The 11,764-nt window shown below is 36.1% G+C and overlaps 1 protein-coding gene across 6 annotated transcripts; it reads left to right on the forward strand.

Annotated features, from left to right (window-relative positions):
* Nucleotides 1–2,030: 2,030 nt before the first annotated feature.
* On the forward strand, nucleotides 2,031–6,415 carry LOC141682843 (F-box protein At5g49610-like). Of its 6 annotated transcripts, XR_012559971.1 has the most exons (4): nucleotides 2,031–3,615; nucleotides 3,867–3,955; nucleotides 5,252–5,370; nucleotides 6,263–6,415. XR_012559971.1 is itself a non-coding variant. In XM_074487532.1 (3 exons), exons 1-2 carry the CDS (start codon nucleotides 2,189–2,191, stop codon nucleotides 3,910–3,912), a joined length of 1,473 nt encoding a protein of 490 aa, XP_074343633.1. In that variant the 5' UTR covers nucleotides 2,031–2,188; the 3' UTR covers nucleotides 3,913–3,955; nucleotides 6,263–6,415. The 6 variants fall into 6 exon arrangements, 3 of the variants coding, with proteins under 3 accessions (XP_074343633.1, XP_074343632.1, XP_074343634.1); XR_012559973.1 differs by lacking the exon at nucleotides 5,252–5,370 and having other exon boundaries at nucleotides 2,031–3,619; XR_012559972.1 differs by lacking the exon at nucleotides 6,263–6,415 and having other exon boundaries at nucleotides 2,031–3,619; nucleotides 5,252–5,733.
* Nucleotides 6,416–11,764: the final 5,349 nt, after the last annotated feature.

The raw sequence follows: 11,764 nt of genomic DNA on the forward strand, positions 1-11,764 counted from the left end.
ATATAAATCATTGGCTTCTTCAAGAATCATAAATCACTATCTCAGTCAATTAGTTTCGATTTCTGAAATCTATAACTGTTATGGGTAATAATTTTGACATACGATACGTGGATATAATATGAAACGAAACGAATAATTAATGTTTGGTGCGAAAATTCGGTAAATGAACACGAAAAAAATAAATATAATTAATGTTGAGTTTGATTTTTCAAGATAGATAGACGATACCGAATGAAAATACATTGAATAAATAAATAATTTTTAAAAATATTTAATATTTATAATCTAATTTATATATCTTATATTTATAATATAATTTATATATCTTATCTTACTTATTTGTAATATAACAACACTTTATTTTTATTGTACTTGTAATAACATTTTCACTTATTTATATATTTTGTATTTGGAATTTGGTTATTCACTATTTTATACTGCTATTTGATTATCTATTTGATTATCTAATATATTTTTTAACCGTTAAAATATTTCCATATTTAATTCAAATACTTCCTCGTATAAAATGGGTAGATATATATATAATAATTTCGGATTAGTGTCAACCAATTCTATATTATTCTATTATAAGCAAAACACTCTTTATTTGGTAGTTGGTCGATTGTTCGGTACAGTTGTTTGGTACGGTAAATAATAACCGTCAGATTTAAATACAGATAGATGAGAACTGTTGCATGTAATAATAAAATAATAATATTTTAATATTTAAACTGCTCTCATAGGTTTAAGGTTCGAACTCCGTCAATATCGTATTATATTTAAACTTTTATATTCTTTATTTTTAACAATTTCTACAGGTTAAAGGTTCGACTCCCGTGAACAACGTATTATATATTATATTATTTATTTTCAGTCAAGTTTCAAATTATCATAAAACATATGTTGTTATAACTTATTATGTTCTTCAATTTATTTTTCAACTATTGAAAATCTATATTAATATATTATTAATTTTAAGATAAAATATATTATTAAAAATTACTATACAATTATGAGCAGAACACCCTCAATTTGGTAGTTGGTCTGTTGTTTGGTACACTTGTTTGGTACGGTAAATAACAAACTTCAGATCTAAAGGCAGATAGATAGGAACTGTTGTATGTAATAATAAAATAATAATATATTAATATTTAAACTGTTTAGGGTTCGAATCCCGTCAACATCGTATTATATTTAAACTTGTATATTCTTTATTTTTTACAATTTTTACACGTCTTAGGTTCGACTCCTGTGAACAACATATTATATATTATATTAGCTATTTTTAGTCAAATCTCAAATTATCATAAAACATATATTGTTATAAATTATTATGTTATTCAGTTTATTTTTCAACTATTGAAAATCTATATTAATGTATTGATAATTTTAAGATAAAATATATTATTAAAAATTATTCGAATATTAAAAAAATTCGTGCACCGCACGAGTTATAGGATAGTATAATATATATTAATCAATAAAGTGTTTGTGGCGTTAATGCAGTGGTTGAACTCCCGTAACCTTTGCGAAAAATTAAGAGTTCGACTCGTGACGTGTACGAAAGCTATTAATTAGGAAAAACATATATTAATTATATTAAAATATAACATATAATAATATGCCGGTTGATGGGTAGAATTCGATTTTAAAATTTTAACAAGAAAACACTAAAATATGCTTAACACCACAAAATACAGCAACGTCTCATCCTCGTAACGGTGCATTTTGTATGAAATAGGATTAATTTGATATTTAGGCTCCCAGAGTACCGTTGAAAGCTGTTGTACTATGAGAAAAAGTGCCGGTGGAAAAAGTGTTGTTTGGAAAATTAGATGACTGTTTGGTAATTTTTTTTAATTTATACATATTTTTTTTAATATAAAAATAATAATTTTGAGAAGGTTTGATAATGAAACCGATAGTTATTTCCTGTAAAAAAAAGTTTTTTTCAAAAACTAACAACACGTCAGTTTTTAGACAAAAACCTTATATTATCAATAAAACTTTCAGAATTTACCAAACGCAGTTTTAACCAAAATTTTGTTCCAACTGTTTGCGACTTCAATAAGAACCGGGCCTTAAACGTGGATTCATCTTGGAAAGCACAGTAAAAATTGTACTCATCAGTCATCTCTCTCCTCACCCTTGATAAACCCCACTAAACCCTAACTTTCACTGCTACAAAATGGTGAAAACTGGTAGAGGAGGGAGAAGCAACATCAATCTCAACAGACCCATTTCATCTTCACCTTCCTCTACAGCCCTACCGGAAAATCTCGCCGGAAAAACCTTGCCGGATGACATAATCACCGAGATTCTTTATCGAACTCCGGTAAGATCTCTTGTACGCTTCAAATGTGTAAGTAAATACTGGTATTTTCGCATTTCTCATCCAAGATTTGTGTATAAGCATCTTAAGTATAGTGAAAAAAGGCTTATTTGTAATGCTCATGATAGTACTGAGTTGACTCGGAAACTCGTTTGTTATGTGAGATTGACTCAGTTGCCTGTTCCTGTGATGATTGTGGATAATACCCAGTTGAGGGTTGAGGAGGATTTTCTTGAGTTTTCGAAAAAAGTTGATCTTTCGAAGAAAGTTGAGTTTCTTGATTTTTCGAAGAAAATGGTGTTGGTGGGGTCGATTAATGGAGTTGTTTGTGTTACGCATTTAGGGGAAATGAAGAGGAGGTTTGTGGGGTTGTGGAACCCGAGTATTAATATGTGGAAACCGGTCCGGTTGTTGGAGAGGAGGTTTATGTTTGATGTGATGGGGAGAATGTCGGTTGGGTTAGGGTTTGATGCGGTGAAGGGGGATTTTAGAATTGTGAGGATTGTTCCGGTTTTGCTTCGGCCGGATTTTAAGTTGTATAGTTGGTCTAGGGTTGAGATTTACTCGGTGGATCGGGATTCTTGGAAGAATAATGGGAAGAAGTCGGTTATTCCTTTTTGGCCTAAATTGCCGAATTGTAATTTTGTTGTTGGTGGTGTTCCGTATTGGGTGGGGGTTGATGAGTATGTGGAGGATATGAGGGAGTTTTGTCCTTATAGGCTAGAAATGTTGGGGAGGATTGATCCTTGTAATGAGCTTTATAAGAAGGTTGAGTATCCGGAACATGTTAAGAATGAATATACTCGGGTTCATCCTGTGAAGTTTAAGGAGTCTGTTGCTGTTCTCATTCAGTCTCCGGGTGAGTTTGTTAACCGGATGGTTGACATGTATGTGCTGGACGAGAAGGCTGCTTTATGGACAAAGATACATACCATTGGGCCCCTCCCATTTGATGGATTGCGGATTCCGCAGTGCTTCGACACTGGGGAGATCGTAATCGAGACATGGGAAGGGGACCTGCCTGCTGATCGGGTTCCTTTCTTCTATAACAATGCCAGGGAACTTCCACTTTGGTATGACTCGTACAGTCACATAGAGAGCCTAGTTCCTTTCTTTTGTGTCCCTGAAACTGGCGAGGTGCTTTATAACAATGCCATGGACGCTTTACTTCCACTTTGGCATGAATCTTACAGTCATGTAGAGAGCCTAGTTGCCGTTAAGGGAATGGAACTCATTTTGAAGGTGGACAAAAAGCAGAAGACTAAACCTAGGAAGAAGAGCTGGTATGTGAGTTTATGAGCAATGCCTTTGTAAAGTATCTATAATGACTTGGAATTATTTTTCTTAAAATCTGTATGATAGCTTTTAAACATAGTGGATAATAAAGCATAAAACTCGTAAGAACAACCTAATACAACTAATTTCATGCTAAAGTTTGAGACCATATGACTAATTTTATGCTAAACTTGTAGACCATATGGCTTCTTGGTTTCTTACCTTCATAATGTCCATCTGGCTTGGTTTCCATGTGCAGGACTGTATCGTTGTCTAAAGATTTTGAATCGGTGTTGCATTTTTAACCTGGGGTAGACTAGTGTGAAACCATTGGAGGTCTTGCGAAAGGTATTTTGAATCATGTGCACTAGATTTAACTCACAGTTATGCATTAATGTTCACAAACGCACACACAGACACACATGTTATGGAATTATAGGCTTTAAGCTTCTGTGCATGGTGACAGAAGTCCTTTCTAGTGTCATACACATTTAGTAAAATTTGGGAACAGGCCTGATAGAAAAATTAAGATAAAATGTTGTGTATCAATCATTTGACATGATGTATCTTGAAGCCATCACTGACACTGAACAAGTAGATTTGGATTCCTTTCCTTACCTCTCAGGTTCTAGTGCAAGTCATTATAACCCTGTTCAATTAGATTATTCTACTAATCCTATATGCGTTTTTTTTACTTTTGAATGTTAATTGTGCTCAGTTGGATTTTTAGTGTAAAGGTTATCTTGATAACATTGATGAATTTTGTGGTTCACCTGTGCTTTTAATTATCACCAAATGCCCTTCTGGAGTTTATTATGTTAGGTTTTAATTGTTGATCTACTAATTAACTATTCAAGTTGCGTGTGTGCTTTCTTAATTGTTAAAGTTCTAAATTGTTTTCGGTTTTGCTAAGCTTTTGCTTAGGGGAAAGATTTAAATAGCATAGTAGAGAACTTGTGTCCATTCACATATTTGAGAAATTTTAGATGCGAATTTACTTCCTTCGAGTGTGGAGAAATCAATTTAGCTATATATCTGCTTTAGTTCTTTCAGCACTAAGTCATTTTTCAGCATTTTTTGTCGATGCCTTCTTTCATGTCCCAAACATCCACATCATCAAAGCACCACTATCTTATGTTCTTTATTTCCTAGTTATTTCAAGTGCAACTTCTTGATTTGATGTCTTTTGTGGAATGAAAATCATATGTTAATCTCGGTAGCTTTCTTAAATCTCTTCAAAGTAATTGTCGGTCAATAATTAGTACATCATGGTAGTAGCAACAAAATTCACCCCAATAAATATAAGTTTCTGGAAACATGATGCTGAAAGTAAGTGGGCATCAAGAACGTAAGAAGAACATCTTTGTTATAAACATAAGTTTTCTTCTAATTTTTGCTATGCCAACATAGAATTTTGGTGATTTTGAGCCTCCTGATGTTTAATTTCGTCAATAATTTTTGCCAGTCTTTTATTATGGAAACCTGACTAAAAAACAGCCGTTCAGCAAACCAACTATATAGAAGTACTACTTTTCGTGGACAAATTTGTATCTTTAGTTGCTAATGCTATTTATAAATTAGTTTCAGACATTGTATTGAAGTGCTTTGCATAATTAATAAGGTTTTTCAGCTGCATTCTTGCAGAATTGTGCAATTCAAAAAACTTGGCATTCTGTTTGTTCTAATGACCTTTTCGCCCTCAAAGTTTGCACCCGTGTACTCATAAACCCTGAAGTTTAAAAGCGTATCTTTTCAGCTCTCAGGTATCCAAAATGTCCAAAATGTGTTTTTTTTACCCTTGGGCCGAGTTGGGCCACATAACGTTACGGAAATTGATAAATCGGAAGGGTTATTTCAGTAATTGTCCAGCCAATTTTCAAGTAAGTTTAAAATGTACCTTCTAGACCTTGGAGTTTAGAAGTGCGCTTATAAACCGCTAAAGTTAACAAGGGTCATTATTTTAGAAGTTAAGCTTGAATATTTCATGTGACAACAAAATAATGGCTGATAAAACACCATTTACAAGTTGGCATAAGCGCACTAGAGCAACATATTACAATCCATCCATGTGAATTAAAACTTAAAAATAAACAATTGTGACTGTGAGCACATTTCACAACAGGGGGAATACAATGGGTCCGTTTGACAATTCCGTTAAGTGGGCTTATTGGCTTATAAGCCCGTAACAGCTTATTGACGAGTGTTTGTCGACCCAGCTTATAAGTTGAATTTACAACTTATAAGCTGATAAGTTGAATGTTGGTAACGACGTAATTTTTCACAACTTATTTTTGATTTTTCGGTTTTTTATCAATTTTAATTTTAGAATAGATTTTTTTAAATATTAATATAACTTAAAATATAAGAATTAAGATAATTATATATAAAAATTATTTATTTTAATTCATTTAAATAAAAATAATTCTGACTTATAAGCTAAATTATTCAAACACTTATATAACTTATAAATATTTATTAATTTATCACTTATTATTCACTTATTCATTTTAAGTCATAAGTTACTTATTTTAAGATTTTCCAAATGTGCACAATATTTGCCTTCTGTTGCTCAATTTTGGGAACCTTAAAAAACAGAGAGATATATAAACATCATGTAATTGGTTAGGATGACAAGTCAACTTGACAAAATCACAGGTGGCAACATGGAAGAAACTGCAATGCAATTAATGAAATCCAAACAAAAGTGCGGGTCTTGCAAGAGAAGCTTCTACATCAAGACGCAATACGAAGTTTAAAATGCTACTCCTCCGTCCCGCTGGATAGTTTATGTATATTATTTACACGTATTTCGAGGATTCAATAAAGTATAGTTTCATAATTTTTTTCTTTAATTTTTTTTTAATAAAAATTTAAACATGATTTTTTTTTTCAAATTTTATTTTTTTTAAAAAAATATTATGGAAGTATACTTTAAACGAACATTAAAAAGTGTACCGAAAAGTAACGTAAATAATCTAGTGTACCGTCAAGTTTTGGCTGTCATATGGATAACACATGGTAGTAGAACAATTGGTCAAGTGACAGAATACTGTTTGGAATTTCTGAATTAAATAAAATAGCAACCAATAATATTAAGCTTCCTCTACAAGTATTATAGCACAAAATCTGTTCGGAGTGTAAAGATTCAGAATGCTGATTTTTCTATTCAATTCATGCTCCACAATCAAATTTTTTATTATACTGGCAACTTAAAACAGCTAAATATTAGTAACTACAATCACTTAAACTGTGTAATTATTATAATCATAGAAAAAGACTGCCGGCAAGAAAATGATAAATAACTCTAACTGATCCTTGAACAAGGAGTCATCAGCAAAGCTCAAACCTATCCAATGCAGTATGCCAATTATGATTTAATATTCAACTGCACATCGAGGTACAGAGAATTACTGAAAAAGACATGTGGCCAAAACCCTTACCTCTTTTGTTGAGACAGCAGTAGTCAAAATTATCTTCTCTGTTCAACAGGGTCATTTTTCTCGACCTCCAAGGTTTCATGATTGTCATCAGCCTTAATTCCCCCCATTTGTTCTTCCGTTACCTCTCTGATGGGATTTTCATCCTTCGCTCCCTCATGATTGTCCTCTACACACGATAATTAACTGCATACACAAGATAATTCATACACAAATTGAGGATAATTTGAGCTTTTGAATTGATGTGATCAATTCAAAATCAAAACTATAGACTTAACAATCATACTAGGAGATTGTTCGTCAGAATCGCCCATCGATTATTTAGCTTATTACACACCATTACGCCCGGGTTCAAACTCAAGATTTTGATTGAAATGAAAAAAGGGATGAGAGGGATTAATAGGGGTTAGAGAGACTATTCATATATATATATTTGGATGCATTTTATATGTTCGTCTAAATATAGGTGTGAAATAACTTAAATAACCCTGTCGATTTATCAAATTCAGTAAGTTCGGTTGGGTCGGCCGGGTCTTCTCTTAACAGACCTTGGGGCCTTCCGGGCTCTCCTACAAAGGCTCCTGGTCGGCCGCAAGGCCTCATTTGTTGCCTAATCGGCCAAGTCTGCTCTTGGCAGACCTTAGGGCCCTCCGGCCTCTCCCACAGAGGCTCCTGATCGGTCACAAGGCCTCATTTGTTGTCTGGTCGGCCAGGTCTGCTCTTAGCAGACCTTGAGGCCCTCTGAGCTATCCTATAGAGACTCCCGGTCGGCCATAAGGCCTCATTTGTTGTCTGGCCGGCCAGGTATGCTCTTAGTAGGTCTTGGGGGTCTCCTGCAGGGTAGTCTGATTCGTCTTGTGGATGACATTATGTTCTCGTACTCGTGAGCACCCTGACCTTCATGAAACTTGTTCAGCTGAAAAGCTAATCTTGTCTTAATCTTTATAAGCTTTGCTAATTATAGTGATTTGTGTAATCAACCCTTAGCTAAGACTAATGACTCGTGTTTAGCCCCAGACAAGCTTTTCTCGGAGGACTGATACGATAAGCGGTGTCCTGCATCGCTTTCTCCGTTTATAATGTCGTCCCTTCCATTTTTCGATCATTTTTCTCCACCATTTTCGGTGTTTTTTTGAGAGGTACCTGTTAACGCGAACCAGGCAGAGTTACGACCTGCTGTAGCAGGTAGCTCTTTTCCTATAAAAGAAGATGAGAAGTGTTCATTTTCATTCACACTTTCATTTCTCAACTTCTCAAATTCTCTCAAGCCTTTCACAAGCTCCCAACTCTTCTCAAGCTTTTCAGAGATGTCTCAAGGTCAAGGTCTTAGCAAAACTTCTCTCTCCACGAAGGAAGCCATGCACAAGAGGGCTACTATTCACTCGCTGCAAGGTATAACTTTTGTTTCTCCTTTCTCTCTTAACCGTTGTTCTAACAGTCTGAAGAGCATGCCGGATGAAAGGACGGACGAGTATCCAAGTACTGTCTATTTTAATGTGTTCTACCACAGAAGTATACTCCATGAGGGGGATGTTGAAGAGATTCGGTCGAGTTATTCTTGGCCCGAATGTTTAGAGATTCGTAAGGCTAAGCCTAGTGAGAGGGCTTGCAATCTCAGTCCCCAAAGACTATTTGTGTACAAGGCAGCCCTGAAGTCTGGGCTAAGGTTTCCACTGCACCCCTTTATTCTGAGGCTTCTGGCCGAGCTCAAGGTTCATTCGTGTCAGCTTACCCCAACGAGTGGGCTTTTATCATTCTCTTCATAGTGAGGTGCCATGACTTCGGCATCCCATTGAGCGTAACAATGTTTCGAAGCATCTTCATGATGAAAGCTTCTCCTCTGAACAGACCTGATTAATTGGGTCGTGATACAACATTGAGCTCATGTTCCTCACATAGTGAACACGAGTTCTCTTCATGACTCAAACCACAACTGGAATAAGAAGTTTGTGGTCTTAGAATGGAAGGGTGGAGACTGGGGGGTGTACTTCAGGCGTGACTTCAGCAGTCCAGTTGACAGTTCTCATTACATTCTCAATCTTTCAGACAATGTGCTTCTTGCCCGTGACCTCCTTATTGATGATGACAGGAGAACCCCTTATTGGGAGTTCGTAACGGAAACCAAGCTCGTCGAGGCTGGCATTAGCAGCCTCTCTATAGAGGGTATTTATTTTCATTCTACTTCAACTTTGTGCAACTTTATTATTATATTTGTCTTCTTTTCATATTGTTTCAGCTGCTGAGGCTCTTGACGCCAAGGTCAATATGAGCGATGTCGGGAAGGATGGCTCGGGATGCAGCAAAGCAAGCCAACTGTGTCCCTAAGATTCCTTCTTTCCTTGAAGCGTCTGGATCTGGCCAGAAGAGAACCAAAGACTTAGATGGGAGTGCAAGGATCCATTGAGAACCTTCTTGGGGTATCTTCACCAATGACTCGGTATTCGGCAGTCCGGGTCTAGCCCTCGAGTGGTCGAGGAACTCGTCGAGGAACTATGTTACTCCTCTTAACCTTCTGCTTGTCTCCTCTGGCGAGAAACTACTTGAGGCCGAGATGCTGGGGGCCCACGCCTTGTATCAGGTACACTTTAACTTGAATAAACTTTCGTTTAAGTGCATTTCTTTTAGAACTTCAAGAAATTTCATAGGAACCACCCTTAGAGGGGTCCTACTCGGCCAAAGGGCCTTGTTGCATGCTAGTCGGCCAAGGCTGGGCGGCCTAGGCCTTGTGTTTAGGGACTCAACCCTTCTGACTTGAACTTTTTATAACTCCTCTTTATGTTCTCCTTGTCAGGCCAATGCTTACTTCGCCGCGTCCTTCACTCAGAGCATAAAGATGAGAAGCGATTATGCAGCGCTGCAGACCTCAATGAACAAGATGAAGATCTCTTCGGACGAGTAGGAGTCCAAAGCTCATGAAGCGGAGGGCAGTATTGATGCCTTGGCGAGGAAAGTGGAGGAGAAAAGGAAGAATGAGTGGAAAGATCTCGTGGACTCATACCATAAATCCTCATCATTTACTAAGATGATGGATGAGCATGACGATGAGATGCGTCATGTTAACCTGGCTTTAGGTTGGAAGAGAGGAGTCAAAGATGTTCATGGCATATATCCAGACGTGGTCGACCCAAGTCTTTTCTCTTTCCCTTGGGAGTTACCTGTTATGGACTCCTCCAGGAAGGCCTCTGGGTCTGTGCCCTAGACTCCCCGTATGCAGTCTCAGCTCCAAAGCAGCCCTTTACGGGAAGATCAGGGAGCCAGTTGCGGGGAGCAACAACTTCTCCCCCGGGGCTAGTTCGGAGGAGGAGGAAGAAGAAGGCCAGGGAATGGTGAAAGAGGGGGCTTTTCTGACGAGTGAATGTTATGGCCTTGCATGGCTTTGGTTACCGCATATGGCTGTATTTTCAGACTTTGTTTATTCAGATTATATTAACTTGTATCCTATTGGTCCTTTGGGACTTAACTTATGATCCTTCGGGATCGTTATCTATGCATTCTGTTTGATTTCGTTTCATACTTGTCATTTATTTTCGGCATTTGGTCCTTCGGGACTTGCATTCTTTAGATGCCCGTACTTAAATAAATTGGTAGACTCTAGAAATAAACTTGCATAAATAGATAATATCTCTGAGAAACGGGTCAACCTCTACATGAAATGGTTTCGTCGACCTTATTCATAACCTTAAAAAACATAGAGATATATAAACATCATGTAATTGGTTAGGATGACAAGTCAACTTGACAAAATCACAGGTGGCAACATGGAAGAAACTGCAATGCAATTAATGAAATCCAAACAAAAGTGCGGGTCTTGCAAGAGAAGCTTCTACATCAAGACGCAATACGAAGTTTAAAATGCTACTCCTCCGTCCCGCTGGATAGTTTATGTATATTATTTGCACGTATTTCGAGGATTCAATAAAGTATAGTTTCATAATTTTTTTCTTTAATTTTTTTTTAATAAAAATTTAAACATGATTTTTTTTTTCAAATTTTGTTTTTTTTAAAAAAATATTATGGAAGTATACTTTAAACGAACATTAAAAAGTGTACCGAAAAGTAACGTAAATAATCTAGTGTACCGTCAAGTTTTGGCTGTCATATGGATAACACATGGTAGTAGAACAATTGGTCAAGTGACAGAATACTGTTTGAAATTTCTGAATTAAATAAAATAGCAACCAATAATATTAAGCTTCCTCTACAAGTATTATAGCACAAAATCTGTTCGGAGTGTAAAGATTCAGAATGCTGATTTTTCTATTCAATTCATGCTCCACAATCAAATTTTTTATTATACTGGCAACTTAAAACAGCTAAATATTAGTAACTACAATCACTTAAACTGTGTAATTATTATAATCATAGAAAAAGACTGCCGGCAAGAAAATGATAAATAACTCTAACTGATCCTTGAACAAGGAGTCATCAGCAAAGCTCAAACCTATCCAATGCAGTATGCCAATTATGATTTAATATTCAACTGCACATCGAGGTACAGAGAATTACTGAAAAAGACATGTGGCCAAAACCCTTACCTCTTTTGTTGAGACAGTAGTAGTCAAAATTATCTTCTCTGTTCAACAGGGTCATTTTTCTCGACCTCCAAGGTTTCATGATTGTCATCAGCCTTAATTCCCCCCATTTGTTCTTCCGTTACCTCTCTGATGGGATTTTCATCCTTCGCTCCCTCATGATTGTCCTCTACACACGATAATTAACT

Source organism: Apium graveolens, chromosome 9 (genome assembly GCF_009905375.1).
Source record: "Apium graveolens cultivar Ventura chromosome 9, ASM990537v1, whole genome shotgun sequence".
NCBI classification, from domain to species: Eukaryota; Viridiplantae; Streptophyta; class Magnoliopsida; order Apiales; family Apiaceae; genus Apium; species Apium graveolens.